The following is a 25,994-nucleotide window of genomic DNA, read 5'->3' on the forward strand; positions in this document are numbered from 1 at the left end:
ATGCGACAGCTACTTAGTCTAAGGGAAAAAAACAACATCAATATATTGGAGAAGAGAGACTCAAAGAGAGATTTAAATGAGATTTTCATGGGATGAAAGGCAGTCTGCGGATAATGAAGTGCCCTCTTTGACCGGTGGCCAAAATAAAAAAAAAGGGGCACAAAAGCACATGCGCACACACACACACACACACTGTAAGAGGGCTAGAACCATAAACAAGCATACACCATTATCAAGTGGATACTGGCTTTTACACACTAATCCCAGTCAAATCCCCTTGGAAAGCAATGAGACTGGCACCATCACACAGCCACAGTGTGTGTGTCTGTGTGTGTGTGTGTGTGTGTGTGTGTGTGTGTGTGTGTGTGTGTCTGTGTCTGTGTGGGATAAAGCGGCATCATGATCATGCAGAGTGTAAATCCCGGAGTTGAGTGTTAACCATCCCTGAGGTTGTGTTAGTCTGTTGGAACAGCATTTCACAAACTCCTGGGAACCAAAAGCAGTAAATTTAGTCTGTCCCCAGGGCTGGTGAGGGAGGGAGAGAGGAAGGGAGGGAGGGAAGGAGGGAGGAGGATGCGGTGGGGGTTGGTGAGCCTCTGAAAGCACACAGCTCAATTGTGAAGTGAGGAGACACTAGAAAATAGCTGCCACACACACTTCATCCACGCTGTGCCATTTTAGAACAGGGTGTCTCGAACATCCCTTTTAGCCTGAGACCAAAGTGGAGCAAAATACGGGCAATTTAATCCAGTCTGGGAATTCATGAAAAAACAACCAGTATATGTGCTTATTTCTGGATACATCAGCAAGATCTCCACAACCGCACCTGATACAACTGTTATCAGGCCATTAAATAGGTGTTAACGGTTCGCTGTAAGCACCATAGATGCGGGTTGTTAGGGGCCTACTACGTTGTAAAAGTGAAAGCGAAACTGAAGAGCAACACGTTCTAAAGCCCCAGACACACCAACCCGACATCAGAGAACTAGCGGCGATGAAGGTCGCCTGTTGCGTCGCCTCACGTCGCCTTTGTTTTGGCCAACAAGTTGCACTCAAAAACACCGCAAAGACTACAGCCGGTGGCCAGTTAGCACGTACGCTCTGTGCCTGCTTGAGGTTAAATAACTCTCCTCTCCTCTAACTTGAAGGACAGTGGATATACAAGCCGTTGTTATGATACGTACATGAAACAAAGTGGCATTTTCACACCACTCTCACTCACCACTTAGTTTCATTCCAGATGGAATTGTTGTTGAGAAAATATCCGTGTATTGGAGTGATTAGATGAGATGAAGATGAAAAATGAGAAGAGCCTTCTGTGTTTTTCCTCTTGACTTTACTGGTTGGCTTGCTTTCCTCACGTCCGTTTCTCTTCTCGTGCACTGATTTGCTTAAGCTGAACAGCCAATCAGAGTGATTTCTCTCACCGATGGGCTCCGCCACCGATTCAACATTCTGAATCGGACGGAAAAAGTCTGACACGGGTAGATTAGAGCTGACGAAAAAAACTAGGCTGACGGACGCTCACCGATGGTCCCAAACTGTCTGGCGGCCGACGGTCGGCTTGGTGTGTCAGGGCCTTAACACATTGTAAAACTGAATGACACATTGCATTTTGAACACAAACAAAAAGTAAAAAGTGAAAGCGTAACTTAACGCTTGTGAGCACAAAGACGTCTATATTGTTGGTTTCACACAGGATGCGAACCCCAGCCTTCTTGGTGAAAACCTTGTGTTTTGAGTTCCATTCATCGCCTCTGTTTCACACTGTCTATACTACAGTGCCTCACTTCTGCTCCTGTCATAATTACTAAGGTCACTAGAGGTCGCTGTCGTGTTCTTTTATACCTTCTTTCAGTGATCTACCATGTGAATAGATGATAAAACCTACTAGTGGGTGTAGTAGGCCCCTACTGACTCACATCTATGGTGCTTATAACGACCCTAATACTTGGAGGAATGCTAAATGGCTGTTGGTGGTAATGAAAGTAATTATAGTAACCAACAGTGTTGAAAACAATACAGCACATACAGAAAGTAAAGACATTGTACCTTTCTTCCCTCCAGTTAAAGGGCTGCTCCTATTTTATGGATGAAATGACACGATAGGAAAGTTAAAAGCGAGGCGCTGGGGGAGTGAAGAAAGGAGAGCAAGGTTAATGCAAATGGATGAAGTCGGAGAGAAAACCACAGAAAACCGAAGTAAAAGAAAACAAGTTTTAAGGTCAAAACGGGCCAACGGTGCCCCGGAAGCATGTAGCGGAAAGGAGAATGAGAAGGAGGAGAGGAACAAGGGGGGAGATGGATGTATAAAAAGCCAGTCCTGTCTGCTTGTGCCACTCCCCCTCGCCCTCCCCCCAGAGGATGGTGTGATGGGGTGGAGATGAAAGAGAGACTTTGAAGAAGGAGTGATCCTTCCCTCGCTCCCTCGAAGGAGGAGGAGAGGGATCAGAGCAGAGGCCCCTGACACAGCGAGAGATGTCAAGATACTCACACACACACAGTACTTTTCACATTATGCACTTGACTTCTTTTAGAAGTACTTTCAAAGGTGACTTTACAGTCCATTTTATTTTGCGCATAGCTTTCTGAAACTGACCATATGGGCTCTCTTTTTTTCCCACTTTCTCAGTGCTGACAGCACTAAACTGCTCACACAAGTCATCTCTGCTTGAGGCTGGATGGCAACTAAGGAAAAGATCTTTTGCTAAAGTTACAATATTCTTTTTTTTTCCTTCTCTGAGTTTGAAAATACTCAACATTGCGCTCAAGTCTTCAGCATTGCCACGACTTCTCCACTAGGTCCGCAGCTGACACACTGTCTCCATTGTGTTTGCACTGTGGTTACAGATTCATTGGACATGATCCCTGACTCAGCTCTCAGACGTGGAGGGATGACGGTTGTTCTGGACAGCACAATTCAGAAAATGTTTGGTTGACTATTCCCCCTCTTTGTCATGAAAGAACCTGCTTCATATTCAGTCACACCTCAGAGTTACATTGTGCAAACCACAGCCTCTGAACACAGGTGACTACTTAGGACTTCTTTCAGCGGGGATGAGTGTCTAGAAATGGCAATACTGGATTTTTATATGACATTTTTGCCTCAACGTGATTAAGTATTTTGACTTGTCATGTTTTTAATTCGATGGATTATCCAAAACAGACATTCCCGTTTGGCTATTTTAGGCCCTGATCAGACAGAGCGGGTTTAAGCAGCCTAGGGCGGCTTTTATAATAGCTTTCAATGATATGGAAGCGTTTTGAAATTCAACCCAGAGCAGAAAAAGACCCGACGTCTTTAGCGTTTTTTTCTCATTGTGGTGACTTTTGCTGGATACCCAGAGCTATATGACTTTACCAAGAGTAGTTACCACGATCTGAACAGAAAACAGCAGGCCTGGAGGCTGTTAGGATACCCGAAGCTACTGTATATGAGTTAATAAACCGTAGGTACCATGATCTGAACAGAAAACAGCAGGAGGTAAATTAGTGCAGTACCTTCGGATAAGTTGTTTTCATTGGTATAAACTGTACTATAAGGTAGTGTACAGTTCATGGTTTGTGTTCAAATGAAACTCGTGAACTCGTGTTTACAACATAGGAAATCGTGTCTACGATTTGCTTGCCGTTCAAGTGGTCAAGTCGTGAGGAACACCGCTGCTAATATTAACGTTACTGTCGGTGTCTAGAAGCCACAGAAACTAACAACTTAGCAGGCTAGCAAGTGGGTAACATAATGTAGTAAATGCAAAGGCATAATGACAGAGGAAGAAGATGAGGCCGTTGGGAATATCAACATTTTCCTCAGACTTATTATAAAATTATGAATGAAAACAATATACGACTAAAATGACAATAAATGACAAAATCAACAAACACATCACAACTCGTGAACTCGGAGCTTTCAGAAACGTTCCACTTACGAGGTCTTGAATACGACATGAGGAAGGCGTTCATATAGACTCATGTCGTAAACACCTTCATTGGGTCGTTGCCTAGCAACAATTTTTTAAAAAGGCAGCAAATTGCAAAAAACACTGTCTGATCAGGCAACAAAAAGGCAATGCAGTGCGCCTCTCGTATTCCAGTCGTACGCGCTCTGTGGGATCAGGCCTTTATACTTTAACAATTGATTTAATCAGAAATTCTACATTTTGGGAGGTCAGTGGCATCAATCCAGTCAATTGAGGATCACAGCAGATGAACAGGAACCTGAGTTGAGGAGACCTGATGCATACTGCCAGGTTGCGGCTGCAATATTGTCCTCCAAAACACAGTTGGTTGTCTGAGTTCCCATCCTTTCATCCGCCATCTGTAGTTTCACCTTGCTGGGTGATAATCACTGCTTTATCTAGAATATGTATCCTCTATATACGTATACGGAAACAGTGAATTGAAGGGTTGCAGGAACAAAGCCTGTTTCCTACTTTCAAATCCCTGTTGGTGACCTCATATTTTTTAACACATTTTCTCCAAATAGTTCAATCATTTTACGTTTCCGACATCAGAAATGTCCTTTGCAATCTCTCACATTGTCTGTCAGCTTGTGAATCCCTCCAATCATCCAGCCACCCATCCAAAACCCTAACCATTGATTTCATTTTCAACTCATCCCTTTTTATGCCTGGCTCTCTTAATGTCTCTGTCACTTTGTGCTGTCAGCATGCCGTTTCATTTAATCTAGCTCTCTGCTATTGATTTGGCTGTGTGTGGCCTTTCTCTGGTGTTGTCACTGAGAAACAATTCCCAATCTTTACATCCATGATTTCATCCTTTAACTCCTAGTCAATGATGAGTCCGTCCATCCCCATCTATTCAAACACATTCTCCTTTCATGATATGCAGTCATTTCAATCCAGCCTTAATTGCTTAGCCTTTTCCACTTCTCACTTGAAGACCTTAGTATTCACACTCACACTGTTCACAGCGGCAATCAACCTTTTTGATGTGCTCACAGCAGTGACGGTGATGTGGTAAATTGTAAAATTCGAAGGTAAGCCACATTTTTAATTGCTCTGAAATGTCACGGAAAAAGAGAAGGAAGGAATAAAGAAGAACCCCGTGGGATCACCCAAGAGGGTCGGCAAACACAAAGGGTTGATGGATAAGGCTGAAATTGAGGAAAATATGATTTTAAGCACATTTAATTAAATCTGAATATAATTAAATTAGATCTTCAGTGTTAAAAGGGATTTGATGTCCCTGTTGCTACAAGAGGCTGGGTGGCCCAGTGATTAGAGAGATTGTGAGATACGTGTTTAAGGCCCTGTGCTAAAGGACATTAACCCCTTTGTAGTGTGCTTCAGCAAGAGATCTGTAGTTGACCATGGCCTCTGACCTTTTAATGAAGGAAAGCAGAACAATTTCCAAATGGGAGTAATTATCATTGGAGGTGAATTGAATCACGATCTCATAAATGTAAAAAACACAAGTACATTTAATAACTCAAACCATTACTCAGATGCTTAGAAACATGCACCACACTGCATTTTAAGTAGTTCAAGTAACCCGTAGTTCTGTTACTAATATTGGGGCTTTTTTGCCATCTTATTTCCTTCCCTCGCTGTATTGATTGCCGTCTGATGTAACCAATGGAAAGGTGATGAAATTCGATGGATCCCTTTTAGCTGATTGGCTAAGCAACATGACGTGTGGAACATCTGTGAGTTGGTCAAATGGTTTTCCCCATAGACTGTAGGCCCTGTATATATACAGATGGACGACGTGTCCCCGGAGTCAATTGCAAAGCGAGCAGGGCCGCAGCTTGTTAGCGTGATCCACCTAGCTGCTACGTTAGCACCACGGTAGCTGTTTGGCTAGAAAGACACAACAACTCACCATAATATCTCTATAACTACATTTATCATCAAACTGACACATGTTCTATTACACAGACTTTGAAGGTTATGGGAAGTTAAAGTTACATCTCCATCTTGAGCATACATCAGCGTGATAAGAACTACCTAAAATGACAGAAACGATATTTGGGGGAAAAATGTATTGAACGTGTACTTTGACTTTTTAGTCTAGCTCACGTCTCCTCCATTAACATGGAGGGGGCGGGCTTTATGACCTATACTGCAGCCAGCTACCAGGAAGGCGGTCATGTCATCCATCTCTATATACCGTCTATGGTTTCCCCTGATAAAACCCCTGTTGTTGTCTTGGTGAGAAGATGGGATGGGAAGAAGCATTGTATGTAACTGGAACCAGAGCTGACTGGTTGAACTCCTTCTACATCAGTACATTCACACCAATGCTGGTCCTGCCCTTAAGCTTATGATTAGCCTCACAACACCATTATCTCATCCAATAATTATTGTTTGATGCTGCTTTTCCTGACACTTAAGCAGCAATTGATGTCACACTTGGAGCTCCTTCCATGTTAAGTGTCCCACTGCATATTGATTGAAAACCTGTTACCCTGCAAAGCCTTTGAATCCCAATCAAGGGTGCCACTCTATCTCTCTCTCACACACAAACACAATTAATTAGATACTCTTCAGGTTGTATTGATATATGACTATGACATCTGTATCCTTCCTGACTTGAAGGTGTGTTCATATTATATATAATTACACATAATATGTGTGTGTGTGTGTGTTTGAGAGAGTGCAGGTATCTAATGTGATTAAATGGCCGTTGAATAGTCCATATTGATAAATCAACATCAAAGCTATACATGTCCTGTTGTGAGACATGACATGAGAGATGGCTTGTACTTGTTGACCTCATATGTAGTAGGCTTTGATTCATAATGACAGCACACAGTCCATTGATGAAAGTTCAGGACGCCTTCCATGATGAGAGTCAGCATGAACAGCCAGTAGCGAGGACAGATAACTGCCTCGCTTTTATTATTTTGCAGACACACACACACACACACACAAGCTTGGGGAATAGATCAATGGGGTGTCAGTAACAGGGGGTCGATAAGTCTTCAGATAATCACAGCCAAGGTTGTTATGTATCAGTGTGTGAGGGTGGATTGAGATTAAAGTGGACTATGGACGATTGCATTTTAGGAAGAAGATTATGTTTTGCTCCAATTTGCATGTTACAAGTGTGTGTGTGTGTGTGTGTGTGTGTGTGTTGGGCGCTTGGCTCCACTAGCCACTCAGTCCCATGGGAAGGCAGGTGGTAAAAATGAATTCAGGGGAGCAGAGAGGCTGTAGAAAACGTACTCTCCCTCTCCCTTCTTCCTTCTCTTTCACTCATCTTTCTCTTATTTATATGTCTGAAGTCTTGGTGATTTTGCTATAAATATATATTTTTCATATCCACTGTAAAATGAAGATGAGATGATACAGACTAGAATTGACATTTACTTTTTTGTGGGTGCCTAAGGAAATATCAATGGGCAGCATCAGAGAGTAGTCGTTAGATGACTAATATCTTAAATTACAAAAAAAACACATAATAACACTTAATAAAACCGACAAAGAAGAATATGCAAAGCCCCCAAACACTTCAGTATGAAAGCATTACAACTCAAAAACTCTGGGTTGAGAGTAAAAAAAAAATTTTTATAAAATATTTTCAACTTGTAATACTGTCTTTGATGGGTCATTTCAGGTATGCTCATACATTAGTTCAGATATTCGCATGAGGATTTGAAGGCAGCATGCTGACCTTTAGGAGAGATCGTTAACAGACCAATACCCCATCAGTATAGAGAAAAATCCATTGTCTTTATGGACAATAATTATGTTTTTCATTTTAATAGTCACGTTGATGCACACTATGAGTCATACAGAAGTTTTATATCAGCCTGAAATGCCAATGTAACTGAATAGACAGGCGTCTGCATGTCTGTGTCTTTTTTGTCTGTACCAGAGACTGTATGTTGACAGTTCCCCAAAAGTGAAGCCAAAACATCTTGATCGCCCCCTGGTGGCTGGCTGCAGTGCAGGTCATAAAGCCAGCCTCCTCCATGTTAGTGGATGGGACATGAGCCAAATTAAAAATCAAAGTACACGTCAAATACATTTTTCCAAAAGATGGTTTCTGTCATTTTAAGTAGTTCTTATCACACTGATGTATGTTCAATTAGTTTAATTAGTTATTTGATGTTATAAAAAGGGGGTGAGACGTAATGATTGACAGCTGTGAGTCTCTCTCGCTGACAAGCTGCAGCCATGCTCGGCTTGTGATTGGTTTTGGCAGGTGAGCTCGATACCACGGCTCCACCGCTCGATCACTACTGCGCAGACTCTGGCTCCAAATGACATCAAAATCTCAAGATGACAGCTCCTGTATCCGGGATATTTTGGCTTCACTTCTGTACAGTGGGAGGAAGTGGAGACGCGTCGTCCATCTGTGTATGCATAGATGGACCAAAGAAGTAACAAGCAATTAAAATAATAACATTATACAACTAAAAACTAGGAGCATACATAAATATATACATCAGTATGGCCAGGTGATATTCTGTACTTGGTTAGTGCAAGTCTAGCAGATACTGTGTATTGTCATGTATTGACACACATGTATGCAATCTGAGTCTGAATGTGCGCCGTTTTGCTTTTTGTGTGTGTGTGTGTATGTGTGTGTGCACTGCAGTACTGCAGCCCGACTGATAGCTGAGCACACTGTGATTCCTTCCTGCGAAGGTACTGAATACATCCAAAGAGAGAGAGTGAGAGAGAGAGTGAGTGCTCTGATTTATTCAGTGGAACAGCAGGAGGTAGAGAGTGTGAAAGTCAATAATTTCAAAGTTTATTTGCTTATTCAACACCTCCACACTCTGATCTTCATCATTCTTCAAACTTGGTTCAGCAGGAAAGTATAAACCTACGAAATGCAGGCCTGTGAGTTTTGTTGTGTGAATGCTATGTTGTTGTTCTTAAGTGTGTCCTTTTTGTATGCGTGTATGTGCTCTGCTGTTGGTGTGTATACGTATGTGTGTGTGTGTGTGTGTGTGTGTGTGTGTGTGTGTGTGTGTGTGTCTTTGAGGTGAATAATAACTTTTTTCTTATTACCCTGGATACGGCACGGTGCTTCCAAGCTTCGCTCACTGGAGTTCAATTACTGGGTTCCCTCTGGCTCGCCTTTTATCACTGAATAAGTAGCTCCCCGATACTGTGTGTGTGCGTGTGTGTGTGTGTGTGTGTGTGTGTGTGTGTATGTGTGTGTCTGTGTGGTCACACAGTTGCATAAGAAAGTGCAAAAAACATGCAGCATGGTTTCTGCACACACACACACACACACACACACACACACACACACACACAGCATGAACAAAAACAACCAGGCACGGATGCTTGCACACACACAGTATTGTGGAGAGGCTTGTCACACTGACACATTCATGTATACAAGTACACATACTGGTTTGTCACATACACATGTACACAAAAACACAGGTTACGCACACTCATTACCGTTTTCATTTCACACAAAGACACCGCAATGCCTTTGAGCTATGGGGATTTAGATTTGGGTCATCAACTCTACAATGAATAACCTGCAAAAGAGAGATACAGTAGATAGTGTCTTACTTGTTTTCACCTATTGTGATGTTGTAACACTGATTTTCCTATTAAACTGAATATAGAGCACTTTCACTGAGCAACCTGGTGGGTAAGAAGTAATGAGCGGAGCCAGAAGGGCAAATGAGTGAAAACACTACACTTTGTTCTTAGTCGAGTGACATTTATAGATACATTTGTCTGAATATTAAGAGTTTGAAGAGCTGCTGTCATAAGTACAGTATATTTGTCTAGTAAAGTACCTGTAAGATGAAACACTTCCATGAAAAATCCATGGTCTGAATAAATGTCAAGCAATTGAGAGATATGGTTCGGCAACTGCATCGAAAAATAAAGCTTTTGCATACACTTTATCTTTCTCTTCAAACACACTTACATTATAACCTTGTAAATGTAGTATAATTGTCTGGTTGGAAATACAAACAATGATTGTAATTAAGCATTTAAAGTCCAACCTTGTACAGTATTCATTTTGCAGTGATTTCATCTGAAGACTCTTAACCATATAGCAATTTACTAGCAATATTATATTGACATTAAACAATGGTAAGGATATAATAATAACATTCCCATGTACGTGATAAACAGGACCTTTATGTGAGTATAGCTATATCATTAGTTTCTGTTTATCCTTTGCGTATCCTTAGGTATGTCCTTGCTTCCATTGATGCCACATGTGCAATAGCCTACTTACACTAACTGCTACTGTATGAAGCTCAAAATGACCATAATGTAGTGCATCTACGGAAGATGATGTTTATCATTACTCAAGGATGAGTACTGAGGTTAAGGACACTAAGGGAAGAGACAAGAAATCAGAAAGATGAGGCAAGAAGTAGGGGAGGAACGGTGGGAAGAAAAGAGAGAAAGGAGGAAGGGAGTAGGCTAGAGGAGGAAAGTGTATGAGGGGAAAAGTACTGGAGAATCACTAACCCTACCCTCTTACTATCATACTTTGCTTTGCATGTGCAGTGCATTTAATTTTTAAAAGTTATATAAATTATATATATATATACTAGGACTGTCCCGAATACTGTTTTTTGGTCTTCGGAGCTTGGGTGAGAAATATTCGAAGGTATTGGAAGCTTCGAGGAGCAGCGTGGCGCGGCAGGTTGACATGTTTTTCTGTCTGTCTCCATCTCCCCCCATTTCAGTAACCGGGCCAGTGCCGCTGCCGCACTACTGTACACACATCTCTACACACAACAAAAAGCAATATCAGTCTGAGAATAACTGGGAAATATTTATATTGGAGGTACTAATATAGTGAAAGAGAAGTGCTCACAAAAAATATTAGGAACACACTCAGTTATGTTTCTGTCCCTTCATCTAGATAGATTTTGGCCTTCCTTATTTGAGGATATACAGTGGGAGAAAGCTTGGAACATTTGTGATAAATACTGTAAATAACTGTCAATAACAATCATAAGGAAGTGTCTTTCAAGGTATTACATAGAATTTACTGGGTAAAACGTGTGTTAGAAAGAGTCAAATGAAGGGAGAGTATATTTCCCATCTAGTTTTTCCACTGTATACTTACAAGAATGTTCTGGATGGATGTTGCCAACTTTCTTCAAAAGAAACTTAAGATGAATGTTGAAATACATATGTTTGATGTAATGATCAAGATAAGATTGGAAATAATGTGCTGTAGCTATATAATATAATTTATTTGAATGGAAAATTTCATATTCATAAGACAAAGTGCTCAGGAACCAAGCCAACTTTCTTGCACTTTATTAATGAACTCAAACAGTATAGCACCATTATAACCAATATTAAAAACAAAAAAAAGCCAATAAGACTTTTAAATTATTAAATGATTATAATATGGTGTATATAACATAAACTCTGGCATTATGAAATATATATGTAATTATTTTTTTATGTTTTGTCTTCTTTTTGTGTTGTTTTGTTCATGAGTTAAATAAATAAAGCATTATAAAACAAACAAACAAACAAAAACTACTGCACTCAAACGCAGCACAGAGCCAGTTTCAGCAATTAACATCCTTTGCAGTGAGCCAGCAGAAACTCAGTTGGTGGAAACATGCTGCTACAGAATGGACACATGCGTTGTAAAACAGAAGGAAATGAATAAACGATAATGAGGACGACGGTGGAAAGAGACTTTGGGGACAACTACGAGGCAGTAAGAGTGAAAATACTCTGCAACTCTGGAGCTGATATTAATGCTTTTTAGCTGACGTCAGCAGCCACATCCAAAGAAGCACCTGTGCAACATGCTAGTCTAAGTTATCTAGTTAATGTGCAGTCTAAAGAAGTAGCTAACTACTATTTGCATGGATTCTTCTGCGCAGAAAACACCTTGTCCCAAGGTAAGACTGCTCCCAGTGTTATCCTATGCTAGCTAATATTGAATGCTGGTTTAATGAGCAATGCAAGGCTTTGTGGGGCTGCTGGATGGTTCTTAGCTAATTGGTAAACTAACATGCCAGCTGTCTGTGTGTGGTTTAAAGTGTGTGACTTTCTGGTGCCAGGTAGCTAATTCAGGTGTGATAGAATTGGCATGCTGATGGATTATGATGTAAAAATATAGCATTTTGTAAATTGTCATGATTTATCAGAGAAAGGCGACAGCAAATGTATTGTGAATGATTCATCTGTGAGGATAGAGCAGCTCTCCTTGTCTGTAACAGCTGCAGCTAATTAGACTGATTAGTTATACTGAGCATACAGGTGCTCATCAGTTAAGCTTTGCCTACAGTATATATACAATGAAGCAATCTACACATTTCATATTTAGTTGTGTTTCCTTGTTGGTCAGCAGCATGAATTTCATATAGGCTTTGTGGATGGTCTCCACTATTTGTGTTTTTAATCTGTGGTTGATGGCAACCACATCTTACTTTTTCCACAAAGCTATAGTTGTGAGTGAATGCAGACTTTTTATGGTTATATTGCATAAAAATTTGTTCATATTCCCTGCTATGTATATTGTTGAGCAATTACAGTTACTTGTGTTTCAAGGTACTATTGGTATTTAGGTTTTGTCTGTGATTGTATTTGTATTTTTAAGGGATATTATTCAAAAGTAACAATAATAGTTAAATACATTACATAATTTTATCTACATTTACTCATCTTTACTTTTCAGCTTATCCCAAAGCAGCCACAGCCACACAACACATCTTCTGTATTTTGTAGAAAAGAAAAAAATAAGTCAATGCGGCCAACCAGGAAGAAAAAAATGGGGGTTACACTATGCGCCAAGTTGCATTTCAGTCAGTTGATGTACATTTTGGTATAACCTATCCAGCTCTCCTAACACATACAAAAATACATAAAAGTATGCATTACCTATCTTGGAAAATTCATAAATAAGTAAAAGGGAGATATTAGTCAGTGACGAGTAAGAACAAATAGAGGAACCATGAGAAGGAAGGGATCAATCAACAGAGAAGATAATAAATGAAGTTAAACAAGAAAAGGAAAGGAGGTTAGAGGAGTGGAAATGGGGAGGGAGTAGAAGAGCAGAGTAAAGGACAGGAGAAGAATAAGAAGAAGAAGAGGAGGAGGAAAGGGATGAGATGGAAGACAGGAATGGAAAAAGAAAGACAAATGAAAGGGAAAAGCTAGGAAAATAGAGAGGATTCATGTAAGATGGTCTACTCTGCATCATCCTGTATTCACCTGCTCATGATCTACCACTGCCTCAGACAAGTGTGTGTGTGAGAGTGTGTGAACACTTTATATTGTGTCTACTCTCTGAGGAAATGGTGCCAAGGTTTGGATAAGGATACAGATAAAGACAGGGGAGATATGGGGTTGTAAATCACCGCATACACACACACACACACACACACACACACACACACACACACACACACACAGACAGACGACACGCACAGTTCGACCTTGACTTCGGCAGCTACCCTCCACCTCTCATGAACATGTTGTGTGTATTATTCTCCCTCTCCTCCCGCTGCTGGAAACCGATGTTTATCTACTTTACAGAAGATAACGGAGAGCACACTAGAGAGAGAATGGGAGAGAGCGACAGAAAAAAAAGACGAAGAGATAGGGAATGTGTGTGTGAGAGAGAGAGAGAGAGGGTGAGAAATGAAGAGGGAGGAATTAGATGGGTTATAGCTTGAGATCGAGAGAGGAGGAGAGATAGAGGAATGAAACCGAGAAAAGGGTCTGAATAATAGATAATATACCCAAATAATAGATAGAGAGACGGGCAAAATTGATGTGCTGCTGACTGTGTCCTACATTTGTTCATTTGCTGAAGGAAAGGCACAGATGACAATCTAGTGTGTGCGTATGTGTTGGTGTGTTTCCTTGTGAGTTCTCATAACCATAAAATGGGAAAAATCCATAGCAGGGCCGGGTGTTCAATCTCACTACTTTTTGTGGCGTCAACGGAAATGTGCCCGTAGCGATGACTATCAAAAATGGTCAAATAAAAAGCTGGTATCGCATGACTGGTCAGATTCATAATCCTGTTTACTTAGCCTGCTCTTTGATGGGTCAGATTTAAAGGGCCATGATTAGACACATAAAGTTCAGCCACAAGGAATATTACTCAGCCTCTGAAAACAGTAGTATCCTCCGTGTTTCTGGAGGCAGCTTTCCAAAGTTTGAAGAAATAACCCTGATGATGTCATGTTGGGTTTGAGACTTTATACGTTATAAAGTGCAGGTGTGGAGTTTGAATGACGTGTTTACAGGGAGGTAGGGGACAGTCTTAGGGATTGTGTAGCATCACCCTTTTGTTTTTTATTATTATCTATTTTGGCTACTATCTATTTGTGTGACATTGTTTTTTCACCATGACTACCAACCAGAGGATTACCTGAAACTAGAAGCGCTTGGAGCGGCAACACATAAATGGCGGGGTGCTCAGAAAAAGGACGCTGGATGCAGAATTAAAGTCATTTTGGCTTCTGCTGCTTCAATGTTAACCATCCTATGTAATCTTTAATCAGTCTGCCTCAACTTTATGGCAGTGCAATATTAAATTGTGGCATTCCTTTAAATTTTAGACTGTTTTATTGGTCTTGTAAGGCTTTTTATGTTCAGACAACATTTGACATTGGAGACATTTTGCTTTTTCTGTCAAACAAAAAGCTTTTAGGAGAAAAACATGTTTATCTCCTAAAGTATTGCAATTTAGGTGTTGTTGCGGCACTATTATTGAATAATTTAAACTGCACACAGCCCCGCTTCACAGTAGAGCTGTCAATGAATATTCTAAATTCGAATATATATTTGAATAGTAAAAAAAACAGATATTTGAATTAATCATTTCAACTTCACGAATCAGCCGTTCCTCGTCCATTGCGGGCTTTCAGAAGCGAGTGACAGTAATGAATAGAAACAGGGCGTCTGACAAAAGTTCAGCTCGTGCAAAAATAGATATTTGAATAGTTCAAACCTTTGTGTTTTTTTAGAGCGAATATCTAAACCTTAGTTTTGGCCAAATTTGACAGCCCTACATCACATATGAGATTTCACTTGTCCACAGACCTTTATAAGAGGGGTACAACAAAAAGGCTGGTTCCACAAGGTGTATAGCACATGTCCTCTCTATGTCCTCTCCAGGCTAATGTCATGAACAACCCTTGGCTTCTTACCTTCTGCTCTATTCATCATTACTGGAGAGATCCCATAGCCGTGTTTTTTTTTTCCAACCCTGAAGATAGCACATTAGTGTGAAGCACAGTATGTCCTGGTTAAAAGTCAATGTGTCCTTGAGCAAGGCGCGGAAGCAGCATAGAGTGTTTGTGACGCTTACTTCACCTCAGGCATCTAGCATAAGCATTCTTGTTGTAATTTAATTTGTTCACGTCTGTTCTCCTCCACTGTGCAAATAGGTAATCATAGCCACTGCAGTGTTATCCCAGTGCTGTTCTGTATGCAGTTGGGAGCATTCAAGTGCCCAATTATGTAAAATATACAAAATTACTAACAATACTGAGCATGATATGGCAATCAAATATATTTGAATTGTTTTTGCACTGCTGTATTATATGCATGTGTGTGCATATGCATGTGACCAACCGCCTCCTACACTATCTCTATTAATAAAAGTATTATCCATTGTGACTCATTCTAACGCCAACTCTGGCATGCTGACTCATACATATCATATTCCACCAGTACAAGTTGTATCTCACTTTTAAGTATCAGTAACTTCTTTTGACCTTGTGCAAAAGTCCCTCGGCAAAAGGTGTTGTGGCGTTCCTCGAAGTAAAGTGAAACTAATTAATTAGGAAGTCAATAGTTCCTTGGCTAAAGTAAACCTGGGTCTCAGAATAGTACTAATTTGTAAGGTGTTCGACAGTCCCTTTGTCAAATCAGTCTTTGGGTCTCCTCAAGATAAAATAGTGCAACTCATTAGGACTTCAATAGTCCCCTGGCTAGAGTTTCCTCACGTTAAAATGAGACAAATCTGTTCAGACTTAAGTGTTCCCTTGGCCAAGCTGCACCTATTATTTCTTCAACTAAAATGGTACCAATTCATTAAGATTTCAATAGTCCCTTAGCTGAAGAAGATCTGGCTTTTCTGGAAATGAAGTGGCACGGATTTATGACAACACAGCGGAAGCCAACTGTTTTTATGGTTACTAATAATGCCTCAAGTACAGGCTTAATTTGAAACATCAGGTTCATCAATATAGCCACTAATTACTTGGGGAAGATGTGAAGAACAGCAGTCTTTTAGCAACAAGAGAACATTTACGATATATACTGTAACTATGTTTTCTGTTAGAAGCGTAGTACACCCAAAAATATGGATAATCCCATGACAATAATCACTCATTGCAGTGTTTCAACTTCTCATGGTGACAAACGTCTGTTGTTTAAAGATGATAATACTCACTCTTGTTTGTTTATTCTCTGTTTAATGTTTTTATTAATGCAAATTTGTTTTAACGCTACTAATTTTTATAATGCATTAATGCAACTTGCGATTTTTAGGTTGTAATAGCTTCAGTTTTAAAGCTGGAGTTAAGATACTGGTATCATCAAGGAATCCATTGATACCAACCATGTCATACGACCTTGTTGCAAAGGAGGCTAAATAATGCTCCAAACTTACGCTAAATGTTGACATGGAAAAGCTGGCATGGTTAAAAAAACCTAATGAATCCATTCTTACCGACATGTCATACTAGCTTGTTGCCAAGGAGGTTAAATAACGCTCCAAACCTATGCTAACATTTGGCATGGAAAAACTGGCATGGCCATTTTCAAAGGGGTCCCTTGACCTCTGACCTCAAGATATGTGAATGAATATGGGTTCTATGGGTACCCACGAGTCTCCCCTTTACAGACATGCCCACTTTATGATAATCACATGCAGTTTGGGGCAAGTCATAGTCAAGTCAGCACACTGACACACTGACAGCTGTTGTTGCCTGTTGGGCTGCAGTTTGCCATGTTATAATTTGAGCAAATTTTTTATGCTAAATGCAGTACCTGTGAGGGTTTCTGGACAATATCTGGCATTGTTTTGTGTTGTTAATTGATTTCCAATAATAAATATATACATACATTTGCATAAAGCAGAATATTGCCCACTCCCATGTTGATAAATGTATTAAACACATGACAAATCTCCCTTTTTAAGGTGCATTTTGAACAGATAAAAAATGTGTGATTAATTTACGATTAATCGTGATTAACTATGCACCATCATGCGATTAATCACGAATAAATATTTGAATTGATTGACAGCCCTAATTTTAATATTCTTTCAAAGTGAAAAACAGAATATAATCAGTAAATAAACAGGCATTTATGCCCAGAAACAGACACAGACACTAGTTAAATGAGGACACACATACACACACAAACTGTGTGGTGCTGACTCATGGAGATTAAAGGAGAATAATAATCCTATTATCCTGTTGTCTTTCCCCCATGTCTTCTATTACACTCGACAGGAGCAGAATGGATGTGTTTGTGTGTGTGTGAGTTGGGAAAGATGAATATGGGGTGTGCCGGTGTACCTGTGTGAGTGTTTGCTTCGTCTTTGAATATGCACATGGCACTTGCATGATTGTGCATTTATTTAGAGCACGAGTTATTCTGAGCCTCCCTGTTGGTGCACACTGAGAACGAACTACACACGGATAGGGATACAAACAGACATTTAACAACAAAATATGTTTTATTTTGCTTCCTACTGAGTTAAGGTTGAATGCTGGTGTGTGTGTGGGTGGCTCAGTAGCTAATGGTTTGATTGCTATAGATGAATATATAGGGCCCATCATGTCCATTAGAGTCAATGGGAAATCAATAATTGTCATATGATGGACTTAAAATGTGGGCTCTAAAAGCATCCAAATGATTTTTTCTCTCTCTCCTGAAGTCCATCTCTTGCTCTTCTCACTCCCCTTTCTCTCTGTCCATCTCTCTCTCTCTCTGACTGTGATTTATGTCTCCATATCTTCCTTTCTTCACTGTCAAGTTATTTGTTTGCAATTCTCTACTCCTCCTTCTCCATTATGAAATAATTCTCTATCTCTTTCTACATCCTTCTGGCCCTTTCCTACCATCAAGGTGTTTTAAGTACGTGTTTATCTCTATCCACTGCTGGATGTCCACAAGCTGAATATCCTCAATAGCCCTTTAACACATACGGCAGAGGGACGGGCAGAAAGGGCAGCTAAATTGCTTCATTTTTACACATTGAAACACACACAAACACACACATACCTACACACAGAAAAATGACCCGTGAAGGTGTATGTGGTGATGGCTGACTACTTGACACTTGCCGCTAAGTGTTGACCTATTGACCCCGTGCTTCTTGGTATAGCCGCTTCTTAATGACTTTATCTTCCACCGTATTCTCTCTCTCCTCCCCTCTCTCTCTCTCTCTCACTCAATCTATCAATAGCCTATCTATCTTTCTGTCTCTCTATTTCTATCAATTCTGACCTCCATCTTCATTTCTCTTCCACCCACCCGCCTGCAACCAAAGCAAATCCCAATCATGGTTGAACGTCTATATGTGAATGCACACACGCATACACACAATCACACTGACAACTACTGTAGCTACACACACATTTATGCTACTCGAAGACGTGCAAAACACATCCTCAAATCCACCTATAAAGTTCTCTGTCAGATATAATTTGCACGTAATTTGCACATAAACCAACCAATAGATGCACACACAGTTAAAAGTAGGTTGTGTGCCACTGAACCAGGCAGATTGCTGTGTTTCCTGTTTGTTGCATCAATACTGTTTTCTCTCTTGTGGTTCCCATGATATTTGGCCTTTGATGGAGACAGTTGCTATAGTAATCCAATATAGTCAGCTCACTGTAACTATAGCAATTTAGCACTTTCATCTGATTTGTGTTTCTGTACGTTGTCTTTATATCTATGTCAATTTCAGTGTCTTATGTTGGATTCAGTATTCAGTTTGTACAGAACAGGGCTTGTGTTCAGTGCATCTCTTTTAGTTCATGTAATTGAACAAAATGTCTGTTAATGTGTGACGTCCTCTGTCTTTATTTAGTAAATGTGGACATTTAATGGATGAGGATCCAGAAATAATCACGTATTCTCTTCTGCCCTCACTGTGTGTGTAGATGCTCGGCTATGCAGCGAGCTAAACACACTTAAAAAAATAGTTGTTCTTTACTTGAAGCAATTGTGAAACTGCAAAAACAGTATTGGAAGAAACGCAACAAATTCAATGATAGTGATCATAGAAAAGATGAGGTTACATGAACAACAGTTAGACCACAGCAGGGCTGAATATCAGTACTCAGTACCTTATGCCGTTAAGGTATCGACCGAAATAACCCAGCCAGTACCAAGTCATATCGAAACTTCTATCTTATATCAATCCTTTTTGTGCCCAGACTGAGAAAAACATGATTATTTGTATATTTTTGGTCACAGCCAATCACGACAAGCGTTCTTCGATTTAATGCGTCATGTGATTGGCCCACTACCGCAGCAGCTACAACCCATAATGCCGGGAATGCCTGCCTGCACACGGCTCTGAACGCGGAGATGTCTGAGCTGGCGGCTAGCAGCTAACGGTACTAACAGCGCGAATAACACTAACAATGGCAACAGTAATGACAGAGCTAACAGTTTTAACCTGGGGGGGGACCGAAGGTTCCGCCACAACGCAGTCCTGCCACAGTGGGTCGGGGGACGGCGTTATCAGTGGTAACCATTGTATGAGCGCTGTGCAGCGCAGCGATGACCTAGCTATACAAAATACATATATGGAAATAAGAGTAATTGAATTGTATTCACCAGAAGTATAAAACATTACATGTCCCTTATTAATTAAAAATAAAATAACATTAATTTGTGTCTATTCTTTGCTTTTTGGGTTACTGGAAAAAATTAATATATAATGCCTGACAATGACTGATGTATTCGACTTCAGGAGATCTCTGACTATATACATGCTGAGAATCAAACATTTTAATGTATTAATTTAGATATTTTTCAAACTAAATGTCCCTAGGAGTGTATGATTCAACTTTTTCCCATGGTCTTGTGTTAAAAAAGTTAACAAAAATTGTAATAAATCATATCGAATCACAATTTTAAAAAATCGCAATACATATCGAATCGGTACTAAAGTATCGTGATAGTATCGAATCAGGAGTTAGGTGTATCGTCCCACCCCTACTGTTCATATAATTACAAAATTAGTGGAGTAAACAAAAGATGCTTGTCAATGTTGTCTTTGTCAAAGATCTGACAAATGGCTGGATGTTAGTTAAACAGTTAAACTAGAAACAGTGTGTTCAACAGAAACAAACTGCTGCCATTCAATCGATTTCAATCTCACTCACAGTCAGCCTATAGAAATGTCAACAGATGACTCAGATTATTCATTATCTCCCGCTGCAATGTTGTTGAACAGTGTAAAGAGAGCTTCTCTGAGAATGTGTCATTGATGTTACAGAACATTTGTATTCAGGTATCTATTGACTCATCTTGACACTCGCCATCACTGAATGTAAAATGTTCATTTTTTTCTGCGTATTTCCTGCTTGTGTATTATACTCTGCTTTTGTGCTCCGATGCAAGCATTTGATCGGTAAAGTATAAATGTGAGTATATCTGTATTGCATGTGTGTGTGTGCAGCAGTTGGCTAAACAGACAATGCCCAACATGGTGAGCTGTCCCTAATGAGAGGGTGAGCTGGATGTAAGGGACAGAGAGACTGTGTGTTGCTTCGCCTCAGTTGGTTCATGCTCCAGATCCAATAGGCCAACACACATTGGGATGGGTAAGGGGTGTTATGGACCAGCCTGCTTGTGTGTGTGTGTATGTATGTGTGTTAAGGGCTAGGCAGGGTTTTTTCCTGGCTCAAATGGAGGCGTAGGTGGTACCATCCTGATCATGTGCACAGTGCACACACAGGCATGTGGCAGCATGCCTTCAACTGGCTCAAGCAAACATTTGTTGATTTTGCTTCATAATTTAAATTATTTGCTTTTATCAGTAGCAGTCATGTTCTCAGATGTAGGCCATTGTAATGAACTAATATCATGTTTGAACTTTTGTATTCAATAAAGTGGGGAAAAAGTTCATTTAAAAAAAAATAAACTTTATTTCCTTACAATTCACTGGTGGTAACAGACGCACACTGGCATTGTAGTTCACGGCATAGTGCATGGAGCTGCTCTCACAAACGCCAACTGCCGCTTGCAACGGCATATATAAATGCCAGCTGGCAATATTAAACTATATTAAAACATCGAACCGCAGGGAAAAGTTGTTTTCTTTAATGATTTTTTTGCTGTGGTGGCAAAGACGTTACCAACGGAAACACTGTCGCGCCCACTTAGCTGCGGTCCAGCCAAAAACAGACAACTCCTTTCTTCCTCTTTGGCAGTTTTGGCAGCGCCTTTCCTGGTGCACTGTGCTGATTACGATAAAGCGCCAACACAATGGCGTAATGCCGCAATCGCAGTTACAAATGACAGAAACCTACCAAGTGCAACGCTTGTTAAAAAATAGTGTTTATTATGAAGACACTCATCAGAGTTTTGTCGAGAGCTGGAGGCGGGATGAAATTTGACGGAGTCATCCGCCTCGTTATTCTCTATGCAGGAAAAACCCTGCAAGGTAAGATTTTATAGTACCATCTAGTGCTTGTAAAAGGAGGCAGTTTTATCATCCCACCTTCCCCTTCGTCCCCTTCGTCCCCTTCGTCCTACTACTCTCTGTTTTGTCCTTGCTTTTTTCCTCAGCGACTTCCTCCTCTGTTTCACTGGATAAAAGCAGATGGTGACTTTCTAATTATGCACTGACTCACTGATGTGATGAAAACGTATTTGTTGTTTTCTCTGCGTACGTTTAGTGCTCTTACTGTAAATAAACTAGAATAGTTCCAGTTTATTACAACTTGGATCTTATTTTTGTGGCACTGGCCATCGTATAGCTGGATTTATGGTAGACTCGACGGACGTCTGCTGTACATACCCACGGTATAGATTTTGATTTATAGTTCAGCATTGGATTTCTCCCATTGATTGCATTACCACAACACTAGACTGATGTATAATATAGGGCTGGGACGATACACCTATCTCCCGATTCGATACTATCACAATACTTGTGTGCCGATTTGATATGTATTGCGATTTTTAAGTATTACTATTCAATAGTATGATTTATTGCAAATTGTGGTAACTATTTTAACACTACACCATGGGAAAAAGTTGAATCATACACTTCTAGGGACTTTTAATTTGAAAAATATCTAAATTAATACATTAAAATGTTTGATTTTCAGCATGTATGCAGTCAGAGATGTCCTGAAGTCAAATATATCAGTCATTGTCAGGCATTATAAGGGACATGTAATATTTTTTTGCTTCTCGTGAATACAATCCAATCAATCGTATTTCTATATATTTGTATATACAGTTCCCTTTGTTGACACCTTATTTTGAAAAACCGGACATAGTCACACGTGTTTACTTTCGCTAACTTCTCAAAGTCCGTCGCTAGGTTTGCCGTCTGCTCCGTTCTCTTTATACATCCTTGGTCAGCTCCGTTTGACTGTATTTATCATAAATGTCAGTATATGGGAGCGCTGCAGTTGTAGCGTCGGCCGATTTGACCACGGAGACGCAGATTGTCTTTTAAAGAGAACACACAGAAATTAGATTTATTAGCATATATTAGGGGAAAGTGAGGTAAATAATATAGAGAGCTACTTTACCCAGCCATAATTCCAGTTTAGCTTTATGCATGTATGTCCACAGACTTTTATTTGAGTGTATTATGAAGTGGTTGCGTAGAAACTGGCTCACTTGGGATAATTGATAGTTATACTTTGTCTTCATTTTATATTTGCCTCTATGCCAGAGTAAGAAAAGATGATGGAAAAAGAAAAACAAGTTGAGATTTAAAATCAGTCGAACGAGCCGCATGCCCTGAATTCTGTGTGCATTTACTTCATGTATTATAGATTGAGTCTGTTATATAGAAAACACCAGGTGGGCCAGTATCATTACCTACCGCAGAGGCAGACAGCAAACATGCATCTGCTGAGTAAATATTAAGCTGCTTGGACAGGCATGCAGTGGTTGTCATGGTAACTGACCCATATGGGATGTTGGAAACTGGATGCCATATTTAGAGTTGCGAGCTAGACATTTTTGCCTGCTGTAGCGGGTGACTGCGAAATTGATGATACCGCTGAGTAACTCCTTGTTGTGTGTGTGTGTGCTTGGATATTGTTCACCATGCATAAATGCACCTGAGTACGTGTTAGCATAGGTATTGTTGTGTCACGAGAACACAACGCTTTTTTTTTAATGTGTGTGTGTGTATGTGTGTGTTTGAAGTCACTACCCAGTCAAGTTGATAAAAGGTAAACTTTGTATTAACTGTAGGTCTGCTGATTCTCTCTTTCTCTCCTCCATACTGTTAAAACAGTGCAGAAAATGGGGCAGAGCTACAGGCGCAGAACAGATAGACTGAGTCACTCTCCTTTATTAGCATGAATGTTAAATGAGCACCAATGACAAAGCAGGTAAATACTAAGGCTGGGAAGATACACCTATCTTCTGATTCGATACTATCACGATACTTGGGTGCCGATTCTACAAGTATTGCGATTCGATGTTATGATTTATTGTGAATTTTGTTAACTTTTTTAACACTAGACCATGGGGAAAAAGTTGAATCATTCCCTTTTAGGGACTTTTATTTTGAAAAATATCTAAATTAATACTTTAAAAATGTTTGATTTTCAGCCTGTATATAATCAGAGATGTCCTGAAGTCAAATATATCAGTCATTGTCAGGCAGTATTTTTTATTTTTTTTTCCAGCAACCCAAAAATCAAAGAATAAAGATATTTCCTTCACAAATTAGTGGTATTTTCTTTTTAATTTATAAGGGACATATACAGTTTTATACTTCTGGTGAATATAATCCAATCAATCTTATTTCCATGTATGTATTTTGTATATACAATTCCCTTTGTTAACACCTTATTGACGTAGTCACACGTGTTTACTTCCGCTAACTTTGCCAAGTGCGTCGCTAGCTTTCCCGTCAGCTCCGTTCTCTTTATTCATCCATGGTCAGCTCCATCGGGGCCGTTTGAATGCATTTAACATAAATGTCAGTATATGGGGGCTTTACAGTTGTAGAGGCAGCCGATTTGACACACGGAGATGCGAGTGGTGGCTTGCTGTTACAGCAATATGATAACTGCTTTTTCTGATAATGTTTGAAACCATAAGTGTTCCCATACTTTACTGTATGGGTAGTGTTTACCAATTTGGATTTAACATGTGAGAGTGCATGTCATATTCATGCAAACCCTCCGCCATTTTCTGCGTTGTCGTTTTGGTTCACTGCAGTTTGTTTTGGTGACGAATATTGGCATTAAAAAATCTATTTAAAAATTGTAAAAAAAAATCACGATACATGGGTGTTTTTTTCCTACCCCTAGTAAATACCGTTAAACCAAGTTGTAAATTTAAATAACCTGTACAGCAGTAAACTGTGCTAAAATACATCTCTGTTTACACACCAAGTAAAACACAACGCATACAATTAGTGCGTCAGACATGTATAAAGAGAGAGGCTAAGATGGCAAGACTTCCGTAGAGAACGGGATGGGAGGGAGGAATGGTATTGTGAAGGTTTGAAACCAATTATCTACTAACAGTGGATTCTCCTTGGGGACCACTCGAAGACCAGCATGAGCAGCTTTGTGCGTGTGTACATGTGTGTTTGTGTGGGTCTTGTTCTGAATCTCTGTCTGGACAGGGCAGCGGAGGCAATTATAAGTTAAAAGTTCCCCTGTTGTTTAAGATCGCGCGAGAGAGAGAGAGAGAGAGAGAGATGAAGTGAGTGTGCATTAAAGGATAAGGGTGGCGATTCTCTATATTTTTTCTTATAGTCAGCAAATCCCATGAAAAGATCAAAACCAACAATGAATTGATCCTTCTAACAAGTATTGCCTGCGTAGCTAAAGCCTTATTCCTCTGTTACCATAGAGCTCCATTGTCCAAAAACTATTAAAAGCACATCGAGACACACTGATGCACGGGGTGACATGTCCCTTCATTACCATAAACATGCACACTGTAGTTCATTTTGAGTCAATCCCACATAAACCATTCTGCTGCCAGAAATGCCCACCAGCTCACCAGATGTGTATTAATCCGTAACAGAAAATATTATTATTTATAACTATTACGGTTGGGCCAGTTAGCAGTGCGTGTGCGTCGCTGAACCTTTTGCTTTTTATTTACTTTTTTATTTTGGCGTTACTTCATTCTTATTGTTGTATGTTTTCATCATATTGAGAAAATATATTACAGCTAAGGTTCCTCATCTTCATATTCATGTTGCAGGGGCATTCCTGGAGGTTCCTTGTAAAATGTGACGACTAGTGATGGAAATACATATACAAACAATATTCCAACATAAATGCCTAAAACCAAACATGGATTATTCCAAAAATAATAAAGGCTTGTTACCATTTCCAGTATTGATATTAAGCACTTTGGACGGAAACACCTAAAGTGCACTTGGCAGTTAAACTTGATTCAGAGTGGTATGAGGAGAGGGTGTTTACAGAGATTTTTACTGTCATATTGACAATCTGGAGCTGTGAGTAGAGGACACAGTGTACCAGACACAGTCAGCCATATTGACTATATAAAACCCGTTTATGAGCCCTGTAAACTTACTTGAAAATAACAGTGTGGGATGATGGAGAAGGTTTCTGTCTGCATATGAATGGAGGGTATAGACTCTCTGTGTGTATGGGAAAACAGAAGGCGGCTTTATTTGTTTGTGCATTTGGGCAGTTAGGTGCAGTTGTATGTGTCGAAGATTATGTCTTTGTTTATATGTCTGCGGCTGTGTGGAACTGTAAAATGAAAAAAGAGAGCTGTGTGTGTGTGTGTGCAGATGAGCATGAAACACAAGCCGTAATGTCTGTATCCCCTCAACCACCCTCACTTGCAGACACGGGGAGGAGAGATGCAAGGATG

General features: G+C 40.0%; 1 protein-coding gene across 2 annotated transcripts in view; it reads left to right on the forward strand.

The window, feature by feature from the left end:
• Positions 1-25,994, forward strand: part of sgcz (sarcoglycan zeta) — a 401,042-nt gene that overhangs the window by 84,524 nt on the left and 290,524 nt on the right. Inside the window, exon 1 of one of the 2 annotated variants that reach the window (XM_074630661.1) lies at positions 11,485-11,833. The exons of the other annotated variant lie outside the window; for it this stretch is intronic. Within the exon in view, the coding sequence (XP_074486762.1) occupies positions 11,798-11,833 (36 nt within the window). The 5' untranslated portion in view covers positions 11,485-11,797. Of the gene's footprint in view, positions 1-11,484; positions 11,834-25,994 lie in introns of those variants that run through there. 2 annotated transcript variants of the gene reach the window in all.

This window comes from Sebastes fasciatus, chromosome 3 (assembly GCF_043250625.1).
Source record: "Sebastes fasciatus isolate fSebFas1 chromosome 3, fSebFas1.pri, whole genome shotgun sequence".
NCBI classification, from domain to species: domain Eukaryota; kingdom Metazoa; phylum Chordata; class Actinopteri; order Perciformes; family Sebastidae; genus Sebastes; species Sebastes fasciatus.